Here is a 25,027-nt window from a genome sequence, read left to right as displayed (position 1 = left end):
TTTGGATAATTAGGTATGCATCCCCTCTTCTACCATAAAAATATGCTATTTTTATTCATTTACTGTAAAGCTTTAACAAGCTCATGTTTACTGCTAAAATTACTAGAAATTATACCTTCATAGTGTGAAAATAGGTTGGACAATTCATATGCAGGAAAAAGCCCAACTCACTAATTGTAATATGACAATGCATGCTTGCTGCATGTGTAAAAAGCAAAACATCCTTCCTCTAGCTACAGCTCTCTCCCTTGTTGTGTTACTCTGTGAAACTATTTTCTCTCATATGCTGGCAAGCAATCTCTTGATGCTTGTTGGCTGCTCTAGTACCACTATTAATGACAAGGCTGAGCCAAATTTTCAATATAAAATGTGAGATTTGGCCTTTGTGGTGACTGAGACATAACTACATTTTTCACCACTGCATAGTGCTCAACTGATCTGTTGAAAGTTTGCAGAAAGGATCCATTTGCTTTTGGAGCTGAATTGCAATAATATGATTAATTAAAATAATGTTGCAGTAATAAGCATTACTACCTAATTTGCTTCTAATCACAGCAGTAAAATAATGGCATGGCTTAGAGAATGAGGTCAAGGAAAAGAAGGGAAAACATGCTATCAAAATTGTATTTTCTAAACTAGTATTAGATATCTCTTAGCATACAGTTACTGTCATGTTACCACATTACTGATACCACATTTCCTTACTTCTCTATAAACTTCTTTTAAATGTGACTTTATTGTCCAAACATACAACTGCTCTTTATATAATTTTTTTTTCTACATAATTTTCATTCTTCGATAATTTTCATTTTTTTCATCCAGTTACTCATCTGTATTCTCAGTCTAAACTGCTAATATTTAAGTGTGGTCCTGCATCCTTTCTATCTGCTAATTCTGAATGGCCTTCTTTCAGAACAGATTCTCTGGCAAAATTAAGAGAGATTAAAAGAGGAAAAAAGGGCTTGTAGTTTTCTATTAACTTGTATTTAGCAATACAAATATAAAAATGTAATCTATTATTATAATAATAGATGTTTACTTTATTTATATTTCTCTTTGGGGAAAAAAAAACAACCTGTTTCTTCTTTGACTAGAACTAAATGATGATATTCTTCCAAACTGGAGGGAAAAAAGCCTTACTCTTGCCTTGCCTCTTCATGAGCTGGGTTCTCCAGCTCAGTCTTCCCAGTAAAAAAGGGGAAAATCACCAACTATTAGTATCTAGAAGAAAAATTGCCACAATAAAATATGAGGAACTCTCTTCATGCAGCTATTCCTGAAAACTACACTTATTTGAGGGAAAAAAAAAAAGTTTACGTTTAGGAACATGCTTATTTACTTATTTGTTTTTCAAGTTTTTATTAAATTATGGCGTTTTAAATTTCTGTTTAAAAGTCCATGGAACAACTGGTGAAGTTCCAACAGCTGTTAAGTGGATGGACTGTATTGCTATAAACTTTACTGTGAACAGCTTTTCCAGCTGACTACCTACCCATATTCTCCACAGGAAAAAAAAAAAAAAAAAAAAAAAGTTAGCAGAAACTCATGACTGTGTCAGAATGTACTTTTTTTTTGTTTGTTCACTTGTTTTGTCTTTTCTAAATCTATCTCACCTTTTTATTGAATCTTATAGAACTGTAAATCTTACTGGGGAGTGCTTACCTTGCCAGGGTTTTGTTCCTTAAAGTGGGACATTTCTTGAAGAAATACAAATAAATTCATCAGTGTTTCTGAAATGCACTGATTTATTCTGGGTCTGTAGTCTTGACAGGAATCAGTGAATTTCCATCTGAGTAAAACAAACAAAAATACCCGACTTTTTTACAGTTCATATGGAAGTTGAAACTGGTTGAAAACATCATGTAAACTCTTAGCCTCTGGCAATCCAATGGCTATTGCTATGCTAGAAACACCTGTGTTTGTTTCTTCATATTTTATCTTCTAAGTTGATCTAATTTGATCTTAACTAAAAATAAATTAATCTGTTCAGTAGTAGCAGTTTTCAGTCTATAAAAAATTACTGCTTATTCATTCTTGTCATATGAAGATATTGAGTTGTAGGCACAGTTGTCATCTAAATCAAGCAACTGACCCCAAACTTGTTTTTAAATACTATTTTGTCTTTTAAAAATATACCACAGTACTTTTTATTGCCACAACATGGCCACACATATTAATACATTTCATTTTATGCATTTAATCCTTGTGCTTTTTATTTTCTATTTTTAAATCTTGTTCTGCATCTATGATAATGAAATTGCTACCCAACCTAGAAAAAAAGAAATTGATCTTGGAGTCTTGATGTTTACATTAATTTTCCTACTGAATTTTAGTTTTGCTATTATATTGAAAGGACTTTCTAAAGCTTATCTTATGACTGTTCAGTCCTTTAAACAAAATAACAACGCCCCCCCCCCCCCAAGAAAAAAAAAAAAAACCTGTACGAAAGAATTTTCAGAAAATCATGGGATAGCATATGTGTCTATCACATTTGGGGCTTGATGAGTTTATCCAATATTGAGCTTAAATAGTCACATCAGATACCTTTGTGGAGTAAACAGAACATCTACAACAAACCTGGTTTATGAAACAACAAATAATAATAGACATGCACAGGCAAGTCACTGTTGAGATAAGTGGAAGATCATTTGTTCACTGAAGCAAGACTGTGGTATGCTTGCTTACCTTGGTTTGCATAAGAATGTACTGGTGTGTCTTTGAAATGCTTATTTGCTTACAAGGTGATAAGGAGGTTGAGATTAAAGTCCTGGGTGTGTGTATCTGGTCTGCTTGCTGTATCTCAAAAGAAGAGACTTAGAAGCTATCACAACGACCAGACTCAGACTACATCTGGAGAGTCACGTCTGCAAGGAGAAGGGGGGGGGATAAAAGGAAGGTTGGGACAGAACATTTTTGCGCGCCGTTGGTGGAGCAGGAGACTCCCGGCTGCCCAGCGCTGTGCTTTGCCTGCCTTACTCGCTTGCTATTTTAAATAAAATTGCTTTATTGAATTAAGACACTTCAAATTGTCGTGTCACAATTTATAACAATTTGGTGCCGTGACTCGGATGGAGAAGTAGATCAGTCGCTACGGGACGATCGGGAGGCGCCCCGCCCTTATGGCAGCCCGGCTGCCCCAGGCTTTCTGATCACTCTCCACCGACGAACCTAAATTGAGTAACGGGCAAAGGAGAACCGGTTACCCCTGTAAACTTTGTGCACGAAGAACCGAGTGAAGACGCAGGACGCGTGAGTATAGGCCGGTTACCCGCTCGGTTTGGGGTGGTTTTCCCAGAGTGCTGTGTGTGAGAGGTCTCGTAGAGACCAAGTGAGTGCGGACTCTGTATTACTACGTTTTCCATTCCCCGCGAGGGGCTGGGCCACGAACCAGGGGAGCATGTGTGTGAGAAATTGAGTGCACTCCGGAAGATGGGACAGAGGAAAAGCAAGCTCTCTGGTCCCATGGGAGAGGGGACCCATGCTAAGCTTCCCCAGATTCCCAGGGATAGCCCCTTGGGTTTGATGATAATTAATTGGGATGCTTTCCCATCTAGAAAAGGGAAAGACAAAGTTAAAATGATACATTATTGTATGGAAGTGTGGGGGGGGAAACAAATTAGGGAAGACTATTTGTATTGGCCGGTATTCGGGTCCTTTGAGGATTGGATTTGTCAGGCTCTAAATATATATGTTAACTCAAAGGAAGCCTTTGATTCAGAAGAGAGCGAATATGCTTCCCTGTGGACAGTTGGGGAGACAAGGACAAAACTATTTGCCTTATCAGCCAGGGAAAAGAACAAGAAACACAAGGAGGAAGATAATATGCCCCCCTACGTTCCTCCTCCATATATTCCTCCACTCCCACCCCCTGCTAGTCAAAATATATATCCCCAGCTGCCTGTAGACCCGGTTGGCCCCGGGGTCCCCACGGCTCCTTCAGACTCTGATGATGAGGCAGAGAGTGGAGGAACAAGGGAAAACAATCGTAGGGTAACTAGAAGTCAGACTAGGAAAAAGGAACAGGAATTGGGGATGTTTCCCCTAAGAGAACAAAGCATTGGTATGATCCCGAATCCCCAAGCGGGACAGGAAGGTCAGCCACCCCAAATAGCAGGGGTTGCCTATGTAACTGTGCCTTTAGACTCTGGGCAAGTCAGGGACTTTAAGAAGGAAATGGGACATTTGTTGGACGATCCTCTAGGAGTGGCAGAACGGTTGGACCAATTTTTGGGGCCCAATGTGTACACATGGGAGGAGTTACAGTCAATACTAAGGATTTTGTTCACGGCAGAGGAAAGGAGGATGATAAGGGAAATGGGTATGAGGATATGGGATGATAAACACCACCAAGGACCCTTAGCAGATATAAAGTGGCCCCTACAAAATCCCCAGTGGAATAACCAGGATCCCTTGCATCGCACTCACATGGGTGATTTGCGAAACATCATCATTCAGGGAATAAAACAATCAGTTCTGCAGGGGCAGAATGTGAAGAAGGCTTTTGGATTACAACAAAAAAAAGATGAGGATCCCACGGAATGGTTAGAGCGCTTAAGGAAAGCCTTCCGCTTGTATTCTGGGATAGATCCTGATACCCAGGAGGGAGAGGTGGTGTTGAAAATGCAGTTTGTGGCAAATGCATGAGTAGATATTAGGAGGAAACTAGAAAAGTTGGACGGATGGCAGACTAGAGGATTAGAGGAGCTCTTGAGGGAAGCGCAGAAGGTTTTTGTGAGAAGGGAGGATGAGAATTTCAAGAGACAGGTGAGGATTATGGCTGCAGTTGTGCGGGAAGGGCCTAACCCTAATTCCCGTGCAAGGAATGTAGAACAAAGGGAGAATCGGGAGCAGAGTTATATTTCTAGGGAAGGAAAAGGAAGAGGTCGTGAAATTGTCTGCTTCTACTGTGGAAAGAAGGGACATATGAAGAGGGGATGCAGACAATGGATAGCGGATGAGAAGGCCTTTAAGGAAGATTAGGGGTGTCAAGGGCTCTATTTGTTGGGGAAGAAACATCATAAGGAGCCCTTGGTAAAGCTTAAAGTGGGACCCCAACAACAAGAGATGGAATTTTTAGTGGATACTGGGGCTGAAAGATCCATGGTGCAAGCCTTGCCGCTTGGATGTAAAAAGTCATCTGACACTGTACATGTAATTGGGGCAAAAGGAGAGCCCTTTGAGGTATCTGTTATCAAGGATGTGATGGTAGAAACTGATTCCAAATTTGGTATAGGTTCTTTGAAGAGAGCCTGACAGAGGAATGGTTGAACGACAAGGGACATGATACTGTAAAATTAATCCAAATAGGGAGGGCTATGTGACTGCTGCAAAGTTCGCATGGCCCTGAAGAGTAGATGGTGTGCAGAAAGCAGGATATTGAAACTGCTTGGTATGTAGAAGTAGATAGAGAAGAACAAAGGAGTACTAAGCTGTTCTAACTGCAAGGCCAGCTGGACAGGCATGTATCGATCATAAAGATACTTTTAAGATAATAGTACAAGTCACATAGCAACCAATCATGAGCTTGGCTTTTGAAATATGTATGAGCTAATTAACGAACATATATAAACTGTGTAATCTGTCACAATAAACTGAGACTTGATGATCATGATATCATGAGTCTTGTCTCCCGCGGCATTCCCTCTAACAACTGGCGCCCGAAAGCAGGGACCTGATCCGAGCCTAAGGCGAGAGAGGTGCTGCGTTGGAGTGCGGGTCCTGCGGCTGGAAGGACGGCGAAAATAAAGAGAAGAGGCGAAACGCTCTTCTCCGCGCCCTGAGTGACCGTAGAAGCGGGCTCAGCCGATACGTGCTGCCGAAGCCTGAAGGAGCCAGCAACGGTACCGACGTAATCATGGAAAGGCAAGCAGCATATGATTTATTTAGTGCTTCTCTTAGAAAAAGGCAGATTAGGGGGATTGACTTAGATAAGGATCTCCCTTCGCTATTGCATCATGCTGAGTCTTACGGCTTTTTCGTTAACCCCCATAGTGTTCATAAACTTTCAGAATGGAGAAGATATAGGGATAAGTTGTGGGAATTAGTGTTAGATGAGGATAAACCGGGCAAGAAAATGAGTAAACTTTGGAGAGTGGTTGATAACGAATTGTTAATGTGTCAGGCAGAAAAGAGGGCGGTGGAAGTGATATGGACAGCTCTGGAGAAAAATAAGGAATGTAAACCCTCGCTTCTCTCCAGTGAGCCAAACCCTCCGGTTCTCACAAATTTTCCCATTCCCATCTCTGCTTCTGAAATGCCTGTACCTCCCATAGACACTAGTAGCATTGAGGTGCTGGAAATTGAGATCCAAATTGCTTTATGCAACGGGACTGGGATCCCAAATTCACTTTGTGTGAACGGGGATCAGGTAGAACGGAGCAGGCGCGGGGCCAGACAGAGCGGGGACGGCCAGCACCGAGCCAGAGGCGAGCCCGGGGCGGAGCGAACATCAGCCGAGAGATGGAAGGCTCCTTGTTCCCGAGCAACAGCGCAAGGGGGGAGAGGGGCGTTCCTGGGGCTCAGCCGTGCTGCAGTCGGAGCAGGCGGGGCGCGGCCGTGGCGGGGGTGTCTCTTCTCCCATCCACAAGGTGACACAACAAGGACGGGAGCGAGGCGGCGCCGCCCCTCATCTCCCCGCAGCGCCCAGCAATGGCGGCGGAGATGGCGGCACAGTCCTGGTTGCCATGGCAGCGACAACGCCGAGAGCAGCAGCGCCACCGGTGGCGGGATCGCAACACTACAGCAAAAAGTTCAACAGCACTTTTCCAATTCCTTACAAGAGTCAGAGGACGTAATGAAAAAGTACAGCAGTACCGAGTGTTTTCCAAGATACCAAGAAGGATGAACATTATGTGAATCAATGTTATTTCAAATATGATATAGATAAAAATCACTGTATAAAGATAGAAATTTTAGTAATGATTTAATTACCAAAAATGTCTCTGAAAACAAAGAGTTAAGAAAATGTCATCTGATGGAATTTTAGTATTGAGTTTGTAATCTCTGTCTTTGGGTTTTTATAGATAATAATATAAGTAATAGTGATTTTTAAGTTTTATAGATAATACGATAAATAGTGATTGTTAAGTTTTTGTAAGTAATGATAAGTAGTGATTGTTACTAATGTTATATGAGTGCTTTAAAAGGATTGTCTTAAACTATTTTAAACATTTCTTGTTAATAGATTGATCATAAAATGTGAGTTGTCTGATTTTTGTGATAAGAATTATTATTAAGGTATTAAGGTATTAAGGTGTTGTTATAGTATTTACAGTCAGTTTTCATATGTTTTATTGTCTCTTTAGGTGATTGATTACAAGATATTTTTTCAGGATCCTGTGTTTTTGATTTTTTAACTACTCATGTGTTTTCTTTATCCAATCTTTTATGCAGCTGCAATTCATCTTCCTTTAAAAATTCATTGTCCAAATTTTAGTTCAAGATTTCAGACTTCAAATTTTCAGATTTCTGAAGAAAGGGTTTGTTGTATTTAGAGAATTTTTGTCTTGAAAGAGATTTTAGACAGGTTCAATTATTTGATAGTTTGATAAAATTTTTAATAATAAGGTTTTTTACTTATAACTGTTATTTCTAGGACTTTTGTTTTATAATGTGTTAAAACATATCCTCCAATTAGAGTTTGAGCTCTGGCCAAGCTCTGGCTCTACGTGGATGGTGTGATTGACCCAGGTGTTTTCTGCATCAAAAAGTATTCAAGTCCTTTTGGCTTGACAATTTGACCATGTAGGGCAGCTGAGCCTCAAAGGGAGTTTTGGAGAGACATGATCCGGACATGTTTTATCCAAATCTCTGTTGTTTTAAGGTTTATCAGCTGCTGCAGACTCTGGGATGACAATTTGATAGTGTAGCACTTGGTAACTGTGATTTTATATGTAATATTAATTGTGTATTATCTGATTGATTTTTATTTGTTGTTAGTTTCTTTACTATATGCATTGTTTTGTTCTTGATGTTTTTTCATGTTTATTATAAAGATGTTGATATTTCCATTTCTTCATGCAAATTTTAAGAAACAGAATTGAGAGAGGACCCTCCAGTCCCTGTGGGGAGTGTTGAGTTTGTTTGTGTTTTAGCAGGTGCAGAATCTGGATAGATTTCATTGAAGAATGTTAAACTTATCAATTTCAAGAGAACACTAATCTCTCCACAAGTAAATCAGAGGATGCACAGCAAAAGTGGATTGTGCAAAGATTTGTGTTTCACCCACAGAAGATTGTAGACTTTGGGTTTTTTCATAAGTGTGTTTTTAATTATGTTATAGACTTTTTTAACTAAGTTTTAATGAGTTTTAGTAATGCCTGTGATTTTTCTGTTCATTTTACCATTGCTTTTCAATGGCAAAAGAAAAAGAGGGACAATCAATTAGATAATCAAAAGCATAACATTAAGTTTATCATAAATATAGTTTGTATTTAGAATTAAGTTTGTTCCTTTCATGTTAAACAGAACAATCAAAAACATGAGAAATATGAAGTGGGGTGCACTTCTGTAATACTAACCTCATTTTTCACCCCACGAGTTGCTTCAGTGCAAGCTCTCACACAATTAAAAATCCTAGCCTCCTGGACAGAAAAATAATATTTCATCTAAAATGTTAAGTGAGCTTGCCACAAATATAGGTAGTATCTGTCATGCAGTTCTGCAAAACAGAGCAGCTGCCACTAATTTACTTCTTCTAGCCCAAGGTCATAGTTGTGAAGAATTTGAAGGAATGTGCTGTATGAACTTATCTGATCACGCTACATCTATCCATAAGCAAATACGAAAATTGACCGAGCTAACTCAACAGTTAAAGGTAGAGGATAGATTAGGTTTAAAAAGATAGCTAAAAGGATTGGGGATCGGACCATAGTTAAGAGACATTATCAAATACGGTATAATAGTTCTAAGCATAATTGTGATACTTTTGCTTGTTTTGCCCTGTGTGTTTACTTGCTTGCAAGGCTTGATGCAGCAGCTTTTGCAGAAAATGCTGAATGCACACCTTCTTGTACAAAAGGAAAACGGGGGAGATGAAGAGAGCCTGACAGAGGAATGGTTGAACGACAAGGGACATGATACTGTAAAATTAATCCAAATAGGGAGGGCTATGTGACTGCTGCAAAGTTCGCATGGCCCTGAAGAGTAGATGGTGTGCAGAAAGCAGGATATTGAAACTGCTTGGTATGTAGAAGTAGATAGAGAAGAACAAAGGAGTACTAAGCTGTTCTAACTGCAAGGCCAGCTGGACAGGCATGTATCGATCATAAAGATACTTTTAAGATAATAGTACAAGTCACATAGCAACCAATCATGAGCTTGGCTTTTGCAATATGTATGAGCTAATTAACGAACATATATAAACTGTGTAATCTGTCACAATAAACTGAGACTTGATGATCATGATATCATGAGTCTTGTCTCCCGCGGCATTCCCTCTAACAGTTCTTTACTACTGGTACCTGAAGCAGATTACAATTTATTAGGGAGAGATCTGATAATAGAATTGGGTATTAATTTAGAAGTTGTAAATAAAGAATTACAGATAAAGCTCTGCCCTTTAAGGGTGGAGGATGAAAAGAAAATGAATCCTGAGGTGTGGTATACCCCAGAAACGGTGGGGAAATTGCAGATTAAGCCTTTCTCAGTGGAAATAAGTGATCCTGGCAAACCCGTAAGAATAAAACAATACCCTATCCCTAGGGAGGGAAAATTAAGACTAAAACCTGAAATAGATAGGTTATTGGAAAAAGGGCTTTTAGAGACCTGTATGTCTCCCTTCAATACTCCCATCCTGCCTGTAAAAAAGTCAGAAAAAGATTTAAAGGTAATTGAATCCGGACCACTAAGTAACTCCTGGTCTGCACAAGCTTGTGAATTATATGCAGTACTCAGGGCTTTAAGGTTATTAAAAGGAAAAATTGGAACAATATACACAGACTCTAAATATGCATATGGGGTAGTGCACACATTTGGAAAAATTTGGGAAGAGAGGGGACTTATAAACTCACAGGGAAAAGATCTAATTCATCAAGAGCTAATTGTCCAAGTTTTAAATGCCTTAAGGGGCCCGGCTCAAATTGCCCGGCTCAAATTGCTGTGGTCCACTTAAGGGGACACCAGAGAGGATTGGACTTTAGAAACAGGGGAAATAATTTAGCTGACCAAGAAGCCAAGAAAGCAGCCCTACGAACTCGGGGGGACATGGGGCAGAGCGACACTGTATCTGTGGACTCCCCCAAAGAAAAATGGCAAATATATAGTTTTACCACTCAAGAAAAGGAAAAATTACAAAAGATGGGAATTGAGGAGGGGTCTGAAGGGCAATGGAAGCTCCCAGATGGGAGAACTGTTTTACCTAAAAGCAAGGCCTCAGAAATTTTGCAAAGATTGCATGACCAGACTCATTGGGGAACTCAGGCATTAGTAGATCAATTTGCCACTAAATATATGAGTATTGGAATCTATGATTTGGCTAAAAGAGTAGTGGGAGATTGTCTGATCTGTCAAAAAGTAAACAGAAAACATCTTAGGGAAAGGCCCATGGGAGGAAGGGAATTAGCTCACAGGCCTTTTGCCAAAATACAAATAGACTTCACTGAATTGCCTAAAGTGGGTAGATATAAATATTAATAGACTTCACTGAATTGCCTAAAGTGGGTAGATATAAATATTTGTTAGTAATAGTAGATCATCTCACCCATTTTGTAGAAGCTTATCCCACTACTCGGACTACTGCTCAGACAGTGGTCAGAATATTATTAGAAGAAATAATCCCTAGATATGGGATAGTAGAAACAATAGATTCTGATAGGGGACCCCACTTTGTGTCCAAAATAACTGAGGATATCTCACATGCTCTGGGAATTAAGTGGGAATACCATACCCCATGTCATCCCCAAAGTTCGGGAAGAGTGGAAAGAATGAATGGGGAACTAAAAAAGCAAGTAACCAAATTAATAATAGAAACAAAATTGACATGGGTCAAGTGTCTCCCTTTAGCCCTATTGTACATAAGAACAAGACCCAGAGCAGATGTTGGGATTTCCTCTTTTGAAATGCTATACGGGATGCCATATGATTTGGAGGAACCCCGAGACCACCCCCGGTTGAAGGACTATAAAATAACCTCATATATTATTGCCTTAATGAAACGCTGCAATGAACTTTGGGAAAAAGGAATCATTACGCAAAGACCCCCTTTAGATTTAAAAATACATAAAATACACCCAGGAAACTATGTGTTAATAAAATCCTGGAAAGAATCTACACTAACCCCACAATGGGAAGGTCCTTATCTTGTGTTACTCACTACAGAAACTGCAATTCGGACTGCAGAAAGAGGATGGACACATGCCAGTCGAGTAAAAGGACCAGTTAACAACACTGTGTGGCAAGTAACCAGTCCTCCCGGGAACCTGAAATTGAAGTTACAGAGAAACTAATGGACTCTTATCAGATTGAATACACATCAGACTTATATTACTTAGATAGTAGACTAATTAGTAATTCAAGTGTTAGAGTAAAGTGTAAAAATCAAAATTGTAATTGCTATCCTTTTGTATGCTATATCTGTAAGGTGTGTGGAGAACGGTGGTGGTCACATTGCAACAGAGGGTATCCTCCACGAGGAACTTGCAATTCCTGTTAGAACGTACAAAGAGAGATTACAGCTTGGTTACTGACCTGTAAAGTGACTAGAGGGGAAATCCAATTGGAATCTAAAGAGTGGTGGGAAATTTTCTCAAAGGGCATTCACCCAGACTATTACTGCTACCATACAAACGAGCCGAGCCCATTTGTGGCAGAGATCATAGAAGGCCTTTGTAGGAAAGACCTAAAAGGGGTCAGTTGTACCGCACCGGAGGTAAAAGATCAGAATTGGCGTTCTTATTGCATGCGGCAAGGCACTAGAGGGCATAAATCCCCTCCTGAAGAATACTCTTGCTGCCGAGAAGATGGTACACCCTGTGGCTCGAAGCACCCGAGTCGACAGGCGAGGCAGAGGAGTAAACAGCTGTGGAGGAAGGAGCCCTCAGGATGGAATACGCAAGCAATATTTTGCAGAACTACCCCGAGACTGGGAGTAACAAAGGCAAAAATAGTGTTTGGGCTCAAGGGTATTTTGGTGATAACCAGCTAATAGAGGGAAAGAAGTCACAAGGGTATAATTGTTGCAGTGTGAGAAACCAGACCCCACATGCCATTTGCTTACTGCTTGTGATTTTCCTTTGTATATCTTGTAATACTGCGGAAATAACAACTCATGAACCTTTCAAGTGGACTTTAGGAAGATGGGAGGATTCACGAGTTATAAGGAGCAATACTACAGCTGGAGCTCCCATTTTCCAGTTACCTGTGGCATCCTTAGGTACTCGTTGGGGTTCCCATTGGGTTTCATCGTTTTATATGTGTCCTGCTTCGAATCCTGGTAAAGGGTATTGCAATAGTCCTGGACAATATTACTGTGCATATTGGGGTTGTGAAACAATAGCTGGTACATGGGACCCCCCCACTCCTGATTCATACATTAAGGTGGTCTGGAAGCCAGATGGTTGTATCCCTCCCGGCTACTGGACAGGTCATAAACCCCCAGAAAATATTTGCAGGAATATACAAAATTACTGCATTAAGGCCAGAGGATAGTATATGGTTAATTGGAAAAACTTGGGGCGTTCGTTTATATTCGGCTGATTTTGGCAATTTTGGTAGCTTAATATTTATAAAGAAAGAAATTGTGCCCCCTGATCCTGAACCTGTAGGGCCAAACCCAGTGTTATTAGAAAAGGAGGTTGTTTTAGCCAACCAAACAAAAGAAAGGGATCAGACCCAGAATAAAATTCAGAATGAAAACACTTCAGGAGACAAACAGGAAAAAACCCAGGAGGGTAATATACTCTGGAAGGTTATGAAAGCGAGTTATGGTGTCCTAAATAGAACCAACCCAAAACTGACGGAAGACTGTTGGCTGTGCTATAATTTAAGACCCCCATTTTATGAAGCCATAGGGGTCACTGCAAAGCCCAGAAGAGTGAATAGAACTAATCCGAATCAGTGTTTGTGGAAAAAGGGTAAAGAGACAACACCGGGGCTTACCTTGGCTCAGGTAACAGGGAAAGGGAGATGCATAGGAAAAATCCCAACACAAAGAGAACACAACCTTTGTGGAGTAATAGAAACAGGTGGAAAGAAACCGGCTGACTGGCTATTGCCAGCAGCTAACACTAAGTGGGTATGTAACACTCTGGGTGTCACACCGTGCATCTCACTGAAACTGTTTAATCCAAGCCAAGACTACTGCATCCAGGTAACGATTATGCCCAGAATTACCTACCATACAAGTGACTACATATATGAACAACAAACTGTGCCAGAACACCATCTAATGAAAAGGGAACCCCTCACTGCCTTAACTATTGCAACTCTCCTTACCATCGGGGGAATAGGAGCTGGAACTGGGGTGGCATCCCTAGTAAATCAACAAAAGGAATTTAAAGCATTAAGAATTTCAGTAGATGAAGATCTGAGTAAAATTGAGCAGGCCATCGATGGATTGGTAAAATCATTAAGGTCCCTATCTGAGGTGGTGTTGCAGAACAGAAGGGGTTTAGACTTGCTATTATTACAACAAGGGGGACTGTGTGTAGCCCTGAAGGAGGAATGCTGTGCATACGCTGATCATACTGGAGTTGTTACAGACACCATGGCAGAATTAAGGAGAAGATTAGAGCAAAGAAAGAGGGAAAGAGAGGCACAGCAAAGTTGGTATGAATCATGGTTCAATCAATCTCCTTGGTTAACTACCTTGTTATCCACCCTTGCAGGACCTCTGATACTGATAATATTGGGACTGACCTTCGGGCCATGCATCTTCAATAAGGCAATAGAAATAATGAAGGGACGCTTAGAGGCAGCACATTTAATGCTCATTAGGGCAAAATATGAACCCATACACGATGTAGATGAGACCCTAATACTAAGTCACCAAGAGTTACAAAGATTCAGTGAACAAAATAAAGATGAACAAGAAAAAGGGGGGAATTGAGATAAGTGGAAGATCATTTGTTCACTGAAGCAAGACTGTGGTATGCTTGCTTACCTTGGTTTGCATAAGAATGTACTGGTGTGTCTTTGAAATGCTTATTTGCTTACAAGGTGATAAGGAGGTTGAGATTAAAGTCCTGGGTGTGTGTATCTGGTCTGCTTGCTGTATCTCAAAAGAAGAGACTTAGAAGCTATCACAACGACCAGACTCAGACTACATCTGGAGAGTCACGTCTGCAAGGAGAAGGGGGGGGGATAAAAGGAAGGTTGGGACAGAACATTTTTGCGCGCCGTTGGTGGAGCAGGAGACTCCCGGCTGCCCAGCGCTGTGCTTTGCCTGCCTTACTCGCTTGCTATTTTAAATAAAATTGCTTTATTGAATTAAGACACTTCAAATTGTCGTGTCACAATTTATAACAACTGTCAAGTCAAACTCGCACAAAGAATGGATGAACCACTGTGCAAACACTGAGAATCTGAACACAATTCGACACCAACTTTACTGAGTAACTTTTCACATAATACACTGCCGAGTACACCCACATTTGTTCGCAGTGAATGCAAGCCAGCCATGAGCAACTCGGGTCATTTCACTGAGTATATAACTCATTACGTGTCTAATGCATTAATAGTAAACTTTTTGTCATAAGTAGATTGAATTACAAGATAAATAAAAATCTACATTATGAAAAAATAACTGTATAGGGGTCGATGCACAGCCATCAGGGGACACACAGACGGCCAGATCAAACTCCCATCAGCTACACGCGGTCTCTGCAGCCTCGCTATTGTAAAAGGGCACGATTCGGTCAAAAATGATCCGCGAAGACCCTTCCCTGCCTCCCGGCTGTCCTCGTTCGCCACAACCGCGGTGGCACAACCGCAGGGACCAGCCAGGGACGGGAGGGGCGGGGGGACACGGCGGGGACACTGTCCGGGCACCGCCACCTGCCTGAAACAGCGGCTCCAGCCACAGGGAAAGGTTCATTAAAGTCCGAACCCCAAAACTGGTGCCCTGTTCCTGAGGTATTATAGTATTGATGGTGTTGCAGTGGCGAGATTTCCTCTTACATTACAAAACAGTCAGGGTGAGGGGCTTTTCCTCCCCTTTGAGAAAAACAAACAACGAACTATTTAAAACCGTGTGCCTGAAATGCGCAGAGCCCTGTGTCTTGGACTAGGTGACTTCTGCAACTTCCCAGCCATACAAGGCACTGAATGCAGATATTTGCCCACGAGAGAGGATGCAAATCAAACCATAACGTAACTCAGAGAGCTCACTGCAGGAACCCAGCTGGAGGGATGAGAAACCTTACACAGAACTTTCTGTCTGCATCCCACCCACAGGAGAGATTTCAATTTCCATCACCTCTGATAGTGGCTTCAGGAAAATATTACACAAGGGTTTTGGTTTATGAGAACTGCAATTCTTATGGATAGGCTACTCCCCTGTGCAGCAAAATAAAGGCTGTTCTGATGAAACTAGATTTTGGAATAGTGGAATATATCAACCAGAAGAAAAAAGAGGTAACTATTAAGCCTGCAATAGATCAAAAGGAAACATGCGCACAATGATGCATACTCCAGGGAAATTAATTTTCCAGTAGTCACATTTAAAGTTAAAAAGGGAAAAAGAAGACATGTGAAGCGATGTAAATGACGAATGTGGAGTACCTGACTATGACATAAGTCAACCAAGAATATAAATCTATTTCAGAATATAAATCTATTTCAGCATAATATTAGTACATTACTTAAATGTGACCCCTATACTTCCTGCCAAAACAGCTTTAGGGACTGGTGTCCAAGTGCTTCATTGGGGATAAGAGCCAACTCTGAACACTTTCAAAGGCTTTTGTGGGTCATTTAGAAAGAATAACATTTTATGTTCCCATCACTTATCCTTAGTTTGATATACAGTGCTACACTTCCATTCTAAAACTACCATCAATAAGGTTGAGTGCGTTCAGAAAAAATAAATTACTCAGATCTTTCTGCCTATTGCATCATTTCTATAACTGAGCAAATATATAAACTGTTGCCTAGTAATTGTAAAAAAAACCTGAAACACTCTACCACCCAGATGCTTCCACTGATCACAGTCACAAACCCTGGCCAGAAGAGGCAGAAGCATTACTTTTGCTAAAAATGACTGATGGTGTCATGCTCCCACTTCATAGATAGACATCTTTTCAAGCAAAGCTCCATCACATTTCTCTCAGAAAGGTCAGCAGATCTCATGTTACTGGTTTAAAGATCTCTTCGTGCTGTGCCGGATTGTTTTCTATGTATCTTCATGCAGATACACTACTCAGAAATGCAGCAGTAACAGGAGAACACCATGATGGGGTGGATCAGAAGGCCTGTACCCACATAAACATAGAGTTTGTAATTATAGAGCTTCTAAACCCTCCTGATTTCCCAACTGTAACCACACACATTTGAAGCCTGTGTACTCTATAATTTTCAGGGTAACCTCGAATGTAGTAGTCAAGGTGGAAGAACCCAAAGTTACATTCTCAAAGAAATGTAAATTAAAATATAGGTAATGTGGCTATTTGGTAGTTTCTAAAAAGGTAGTATATAGAACCTATTGAATGGTGCAAATGTAAGGGATCTGGATATCATAGGTCAAATAGGCAACCAGGAGTTCATAATGAAACTTAATGATATCCAGGGTGTAAATTGTTAGCAAACCCCAATCAAGCAAGTCTACCCTTTCAGAGTTTTCACAGGTTCCTGTTGTAAGAAAGAAGTCATCACAGTGCAGAAGGGAATGATTATAATGATACAGTGTTTCTCTGAAGCAAACATTTTATACCTGAAGATCTATAAAAAAGTAGGTTTTAAAATTTTTCTTCTAAATTATTAAGGTACAGAGATAAAGGATTTAAAATAGTATCTAGACTAAAAAGGTTTGTGTAAATTTTTTATTTTACATAGAAATTTGAGGACATATACTAAAAATGAAAATAAACACCCCTTTCTCTTTCCAATATATAAAATTGTGTTAAAAGGAAATTTCACATTTAAGTATATTAAAGTACCAATGGGAAAACCTCTAAAAGCTACTATCAAACTGTGGTGGAACACAATGCACTATTGATTAGCCTTACAGACACACAATGTAACATATTTGTGGATGTTATGAGGACTATGTGAAAAGACAGAATGACCAGCACTACTGAACTCACAGCACAGCATCCTAATGACCTATGTGGCTAATTTTAAATGTGACTATGTAGAACTGGGCTCTATCCTGTGCCACTTTTGGATCCTATGCAATCATTAAGTATACTAAAATAATTATATTTGTGTCATGTGGCTATGACCAAGTTAACAAGACCTGCAATGTAAATGAATCATTGGGTTACCATGTAAAATTGTCCTTGCATCAAAGACTTCCACAAAAGAAAAAGCAAAAACATGATGCATCTACAAATACTCCATTCTTAGACTTCAGGGAGAATTTTCATATACCACCTTTTTGCTCCAAATATTGCAAAGCTTTTCTAACAGAAATCTCTTCAGCTTGTAGATATCCATATGCACCCTATTTCCCATTGCTAATCCACAGGTGCTGCACGGATTTAGGCTAACATGTGGTACTGTGGCTAACATCCTTTAACAGATCACACTCAACCATCCCTTCAATGTTGAGGATTTGGCACCCTTGGAATCTCTAAGATATAGACACAGATCTCGTTTTTAAATTGAAGCTGGAGAATATAGTTATTAGCCTTAAAGAGTAGCTAACATTTCTCAATCTAAAAATCTCCTCTAATTATCATACCTCCAGTACTTCAAATACATTGTTTGTAAGAACTAAATGAATTGTGTTATGCTGTGTATCTTGCTTCTCAAACTCTTAAAAGTGTTTTCTTCCTAGCCTTGTCTATCTGCATCTGACACTTCAATTTTGTGCTTTTTATTAACAGTGTATCAGTCCAATTTGCTGTTCCTATTTTGGTTTATTTCCAAGGGAAGGTGTGGAATAAAAAGCTGAAAAAATATCTTATTTCACAGCTTTCCCCCATTTATTTCCTGACTAAGATGAACTTTTTGTAATATTACTGTAAAAGAAATATGTTTAAATCATCAGCATTTGATGAGGCTCAATATGCCTTTCACATTTGACTGCATAGCAGATTGGTAGGGCCATGTGACATCCCTTACTCTATATACTCCTTGCACAGAGTGTTAAACCAAAGCCATAATTATATTTTCTGCTCTTCAACTGACACAGAAGCATTTTACCACTGGTGTCCTGCTAAACAATCTTAATTCAACAAATTAAGGTAGCTTTTGCTTATATTACTAGTAGAGAATAAAGTTTTCAGAAAATGAAAGCAAACTTTTAAAAATACACTGAAGTGTTTTTCAAAGAGACAGGGGAATTCATCTTGTCCAACAGATTGCTTAAATGAAAAAAATGACCCATTACTAAGATTTTATTTTGGAGGGCATGTGTTCATCTCTTCTATTCAGGTATAATACATCAGTCAACTTATGATGTCTTAATAAGGAGCTGCATTGTATTTCTTCAGCTGACTGAACACAAACTGGTTAATTCCAGCTTTTTTTGAAGGTGATTCCAGTATACAAATTCCTCAATACAGCAGACAGGATTAAGTGTTGTCACTTTTTGCTGAATGTCCTGCTAAGACAAACAAAATATACTCCAGCTAAATGGGGGCATTTCCAAGCTGAGCTCCTCTGGGCAGACTCTGGTGAGCAGACTGGCAGGCCAGCTCCCACAGGAAACCCTTCCTCTGACCTGTACTCCTCCTGCCCAACTCCCTTGACTGAACAACAGCTACTAGATGCACTCAAAGCATCATCTGACAGTCAAGTGTCATTAGTCCAAATTCATCACTTAAATCATTAAGATTTTTAATGTTCTCTTTGCATGAGAACAGAGTGTTTCAGTGCCATGTAAATACTATTATTGACTTGCTTTCTGTTTAGCAAAGACTATAATGCTGTTTACTGTGTGCTATTGCCCTTTTACCAAGATGGTCCAAAGGCTGGGATCTTTCAGGTCAGGTTCCCATTTGTAACGATTACAAACACAAGAGAGATTTTTGTTCAGAAAAGTAAGGAAACTCCTTGCTAAGCAACAAGACCATAAAGTTCCATTTGCAGAACTTTAAGCAGATCTGCCCAGCTGTTGGAAGCAATTATTTTGGAATTATTTTTCTTTTGCAAAGAAAACTCTTGTAGTGCTTTTTCACAAAATCAATTATTTTGCTACTTCACAGCTTCCACATTCTTCAGCTGGGATATTCCTAGCTCAAGGCCTTTCAAAGTCAAACAGCTAGGAAAGATGACCTTAGTATTCCCTGAAGTGTAGAACAGCTGCACAAAAAAAAAAACCAAAAAACAAAAAACAAAAAAAAAACCCACCCTGTATTTTCAAGTGGCAAAGAATATTTTTAATTATTTTCTGTGTTACCTAACAAGATGAACTGTGCACAACTTCATTTTGACCCTTTTCCATGGGTTTTAAGGTATTTTGTAAACGGACATTGTCCCTTACTACTCTGATGCATTACTGAGAGTTCCTAAAGCCAAATGTTTACACCATTTCAGGACCAATATCCACAGTGTCTTTTATACATTCTTGACTATCATTAGATTCCTCACAAAATGTCATTTTTCAAGAAAAAACAAAATCATACTGTCTTACACCAAAATTGCAATGGACCCAATGATAAAGAAATACTGAGGGAAGATATCTCCTTATGCTAAATTGTTTTCAATCCTCTACCCGTGACCATGTGTTTCCTCACTGTTCTTCATCTGTGACCACCCATGTCTTCAAAACTTTCACTTTTTGGCTAGCCTTACTAAGAAGCATTTGTGCATCTGTTCCTTTGTTTATTTTTCATTTTATTTTGCAGTATGACTAAGAGAGTATTGACCAATGCCACATATTTAACTATGATGTAACAATGTTCATGAAGTACACTTGTTACACAATAGTACATATTTTCTGATGTAGAACATGAACTTGGAGAGAGGATATAAGAAGTAATTGCATCTGAGAAGGGCCTACAAGGAGGGCACTGCACTGAAACCAATCAGGGATCAAAGCCCATTCTGGACCTTCCACAAAAATGCTATTGCTCTCCCTTATTAAATGCATACAAACTGAAGCTTTGATTCAGTGTGCCTGTAAAATTGCACCATTATTTGTACATTTACAATCTCTTCCTTTTAAATGGTAAGATTAATTGCTCCTGTACAGCTCCCATAGCTCCTCCTTCTATTCCCTCGTTTAACTTGGACCAAAATATTCTGACCTCCATCAAGCCTCATTAGCACTTCTTTAGCCATGTTCTCCAGTTATATCCTATTTGTTATGACCAAGACAAAAAGGCAAATTAATTTCAGAAAAATAAATTGGAAGACACAGAAGGATGAGGGATGAACATCAGGGTCAGTTAATTTAATAGTAGCTTCAAAAATGGTAAATAGGCAGAGCAGGCTCAGTTATGATTTTCCAGGTTACTGCTTTAGAAAAGCTATCTTTTTTTCTTCCAAAACAAAAACTCTCAACTTTGATAGAAAAAGAGGTTTTAAAGTCTTAGGCCTTCTGTTTAGTTGCCAAATTTTGTTGCAAGCCTTTATAGAGAAAGAATTACAAACAAAATAAATTAGATATCATTACAAAGCTGAAAACTTTTTTTAAGAAATCACACATATTTCCAGATTTCTTTACTGAAAAAATAAACAATTGAATAAAGTGAGCCCTCACCAAACATTTCTTGAAGAAGAGCAATTAGTCCTTTGGTGATTATCAGTAATGAGTCAACATTTCCTTAAGAGAAGAAAAAATGCTACCTGCAACTACAATTAATTGTAATCTATGTCAATATCCCTGCAAACGGGAATGTGTAGGTGACTCCACCCCAGCAGAGACCCAATTGCTCCTGGGGATCCATTCACCCACGCTCATCCAGTTAGGGGGCCGTGCTTGAATGTGCTGCTCTAAAACAGACAACCAGAACTATCTCCAGTGTTTCATCTCCCAACACACTGACAAATATACTGGAAAAACAACCACATAAATTTAAAGTTTAGATTTAAATTTAACTAGAAAAAATCAAACCCAAAGTCATAATGAAATGCCTGATTCTGATCCCTGTAGTTGCAGAATTTCTTAGATTTGACTCTGTATTTTGGCATTTTGTTCACTAACTTCTAAAAAGCATCTCTTTCTACATACATGACAAATACTCTTTCTACAACATAAAATATTTCATAAACACCATTTTAGAGTCAACATTTTGATTAGCATCAAGCCTTTGGAAAAACCATGTGGACTTTAAGAAATCTAGATTATAAACTGTGTCATAGCCAAACATCAGTAACACCTACATTTCAAATATCTATTTTAAAAACTATTTGGTTAAATTTAATTAGGGCATTTATTTAATGGGAATGTGTTGGATCATATTTGAGAAAAACAGTATTTTGAAAATTGTTGCCAAGTTTTGGATCTAATAACTTTTTTTTTGGTCCTGTTTTATCAGCTAATTAAAAGAAAAGCAGAACTTCAGAAAGACAGGCATACCTCAAAGTTTTGCTTGTCATTTCTCACAGAAATGAGTTAATGTTTTGTCAGTCCTCAGATGGACCCAGTCCCTATCTCACAGAAATGAGTTAATGTTCTGTACGTAGCACAGCTCCAACAAAATTACTTCTGTGCCTGACATATTGAGGCTTTGAAGGAAAAAGTGACCAGGTAGAAACCACACTATTTTCATCCCTTCACCTTCATTTTAAGAAGTATCTCAGAGCTGTTCCATTTACCTTCTATCAGACATTAAGACTCACACTTCCCTTCTGAGAAGGTTAGAATTAGAGGCAAAGCCTTCAAGAAGCAGAAGATCATTTACAACGTAGAGAAAACTGATCTCAGGCTGAGCACTCAGGAGCACACACAGATTAATTACATGAAGTCTCAGTCCTTGCTGCTCTGCACAGGAAGGCCAGCACAAGCAAAGTACAGTACCTGTCATCTTGTCCCAGATCCTCACTGTCTGGCATTTCAGATGTGAAAGGGAATTCTCAGTCTCTCTCTACCAATCTAGAAAATCCAGGCAACAATCTTTAGTCTGTTTTGTGTTTTAGGAGCCACCATCCAGGCACCTGTGCTGCTTGCTGCCAGGAAGATGCTCCTTACTCAGAGAGCAAATGTTTACAAGACATTCTAAGAGCTGCTGGTCTTGAATGAAGTTCAGAGCAGTTGGCTTTGATTGGCCATGGCTATAAATAAACAAGTCGTGACTCACCTCACACACTATGACAGGGTGTTTAGTAGCAAGCACGGTCAAAAGCCAAACAGTTTGTTTTCCTTCTGGTCATGTGAGGGAGAATCACCACCCATTTAGTACTTTTATTTTTCTGTTTCTACTGGAAATCTTCCTCAATATCTCCCATTTTTCTCAGGTTTAAGAAGCAACCCAAATGATGAGAAGCTAAATCACTCAAACGTTAATAAAGTGAAAGGCTTGAAAACATGAGACCAGAGTTATTTTAGAAACTATAAAAAATCCTTTTTTTCCTCCCTGCAAAGCATCAGTCACAAGCTGTCAGAAGAAGCCAAATTATTCTCCAATGACTAAATTCACAGATGAAAAAAATCCACAAAAACTTAGTAATTATTTTAAATAAGGAATAGGAAGACAAGTTTTCAATAATGATTAATTGCATTGCTTTTAAGTTCTGATTCCAAGCTCATCTGCCACAACTAATCTTACATAGGAATACCAGAACACTGTGCTGAAAGAGTCCTTAAAAATTAAAGTATGCTGGCAGGAGGTAGCTTTCTGCCAAAATACTTTGATTGAGTCTGTGAAGGTGAATTGAATATGGATTTCCTCCTACAGCTTTTCCTCCAAGTGCTGTATGCATGACAAGGATTCTGTCACTCCAGCTACACCAGCTACGTCTCTATTAATTTTCAACACCCCTGCAACCTTATCTGTGCTGCTGAAGCTTTGTCACACAGTCCAAGGCTCCAAGGATCCCTATGTCTGTTGTTCAGCACATGGCTCAGCACTGCTCCTTCACACAGCTCCCTTCCTCCACTGAACAGGGTAACCTGTTGTTCTTAATATATTTTCAAATCCACATTACATCCAAAGAACTTCACATAAGAAATCTCTTTTTCTAGGAAGAAACCCAGCAAGATTTACACCTGCCTGTCCTGCATGGGACAGTAAGAATTGTCTTGGAGATGTCACATGTTAAAAATAAATTAAAAAAAAAAAAAAAAGGCAAAGCTGGAAAAAAGATATGCCATGTATCTATGATTTACTAAGCTATATATGGTGCATTGTGAGTAATACATAATTTCTGGAAAGCTGTTTAACTTTTAGAACGATGAAGGATTCTACCCTTTCTTCTTTTTTTCATACAAATTTCTTCAAAAGGACTAGTAAGACCTAAAAAAAAAAAAAAGGAGTAAAGTCCTCTGACTAAATTATGCAATGCAATATATAAAGAAGCATTAATAAAGTCTACAACTGAGACTTTACATGAACACTGATACCTCCATATTGCAATGTAATATTTTTTCTTTCCTTTTCGTTTTTCTTTTCCTACTTCTGATAGTTATAGATGAAATAATTAAAAGTTGAATTTCTTCAACCTTACCCTGAAACAATTGAGCTGCTAAATTCAGAAATCTTAATTAATGAAGTTTCATCTTCAGACTGAACTTGTGATGTCTTCTAATTAGGAAATGAAGCAAAAGAAATAACCAAAATCTGCAAACACATTGGAATACAATTTAAAATTTAAATACAGCATCAAAAATTAAAGCAAACAAAATCTAACCTCTTATTCAACTTGGGCTGCTTTAGTTTCCATGCACTGCAATATACTCTTACACAATCACATAAATTTACCATGTTAAATGCCTTTTTACAAAATATTCTATTTTAATGTATTTGATGATCACACTCAGAAGCTGAAAAGCTTTGAGTACCAAGTCTATCCCTGTATTTCAGCCTTGGAACTTGATGTACTCCAAACTCTTCAAGTGCAGATTTGGACTGTTCATTTCTTGGTCACACTCTGTACACAGAGCAGAAAAACTGTTTACTTTTACAATTCCTTACAACTCTTCTCTTGATCTCACTGAGGCAAGGAGGATAATATCACCTTATTTACTTATTCATAGGGAAGACCTGGAAAGATTAGGTTCAAAACTGTATACTAAATGAGTACCTATCTAAAATGTCAAGGACGTGTTAAGTTGGAATTAGAGCATTTATAGAACACTTCAATGTGGTATTCTAGTGGTATCACTGCTCATCACTTTTGAAAATCAAACTTGAGAACAGCATGAGTGCATAATTCGTGGAACTGTAATCACACTGAAGTATTTTGCTTGATATCACAAAGACTATCTAGAAACATCATCTAATTTTTTTGATCATTCTAAATTCTTCTGCATACAAGGGAATTGGAGTTTGTATTGGCCCATCTGGAGGTTTCTGGCAGAACAGGTTCCAGTCTATATTGCAGCAGCATGAGATGGACTGACCTCTCCAAGAACACTTGGGTGGAAGCAGTAGGTAAACAGAAGTACTGTACTGAATCAGGCCAAAGGGCTTTGGCATCTTTTATTGTGTCCAATAGGAACAGCCAAGGAGAAAATACACTGCTGCCTTCCACAGATAGTCTTTCAGACTCCAGCTTGTGGAGAGTTGAGCCAGCAGTGATGCCTATATTTTAGCTATGAGTGGATTTACATCCTATGGTAACACCTAAAACATCTTGTGGCAAGGGCATCTGCAGCTTAACTGCACACCGTTTGGGAACAAAAAACCAGCAAACCCCCACCCAGTATTGTTTGTTTTGGTCTAGCCACTTCAACTGTTTTCCAAGATGTCTTATACTGGAACAGGCAGATGACAGTTAACTCTCTTCAGCTTTTCACAGTGATTTATTGTTTTTGCACACCATT

General features: G+C 39.1%; 2 protein-coding genes across 3 annotated transcripts in view; one reads left to right on the top strand and one right to left on the bottom strand.

The window, feature by feature from the left end:
- The window catches only part of RETREG1 (reticulophagy regulator 1), a 75,065-nt gene that overhangs the window by 11,763 nt on the left and 38,275 nt on the right, over positions 1-25,027 (bottom strand). Inside the window, exon 4 of one of the 2 annotated variants that reach the window (XM_077785323.2) lies at positions 1,663-1,816. In XM_077785323.2, the coding sequence (XP_077641449.2) occupies positions 1,663-1,816 (154 nt within the window). The remainder of the gene's footprint in view (positions 1-1,662; positions 1,817-25,027) is intronic. The other variant, XM_031503962.3, reaches the window with a different exon arrangement.
- LOC146768316 (uncharacterized) lies at positions 1,786-23,329 on the top strand. The gene is made up of 2 exons (XM_085571671.1): positions 1,786-3,249; positions 5,668-23,329. The coding sequence occupies exon 2, from the start codon at positions 5,855-5,857 to the stop codon at positions 6,842-6,844; it is 990 nt and encodes a 329-aa protein (XP_085427797.1). The 5' UTR covers positions 1,786-3,249; positions 5,668-5,854; the 3' UTR covers positions 6,845-23,329.

The sequence above is a fragment of the Lonchura striata genome, chromosome 2, assembly GCF_050655825.1.
Source record: "Lonchura striata isolate lonStrDom1 chromosome 2, ASM5065582v1, whole genome shotgun sequence".
Classification (NCBI taxonomy): domain Eukaryota; kingdom Metazoa; phylum Chordata; class Aves; order Passeriformes; family Estrildidae; genus Lonchura; species Lonchura striata.
Note: the sequence above shows the minus strand (reverse complement) of the source record. Positions and strands in the feature narration are given on the sequence as shown.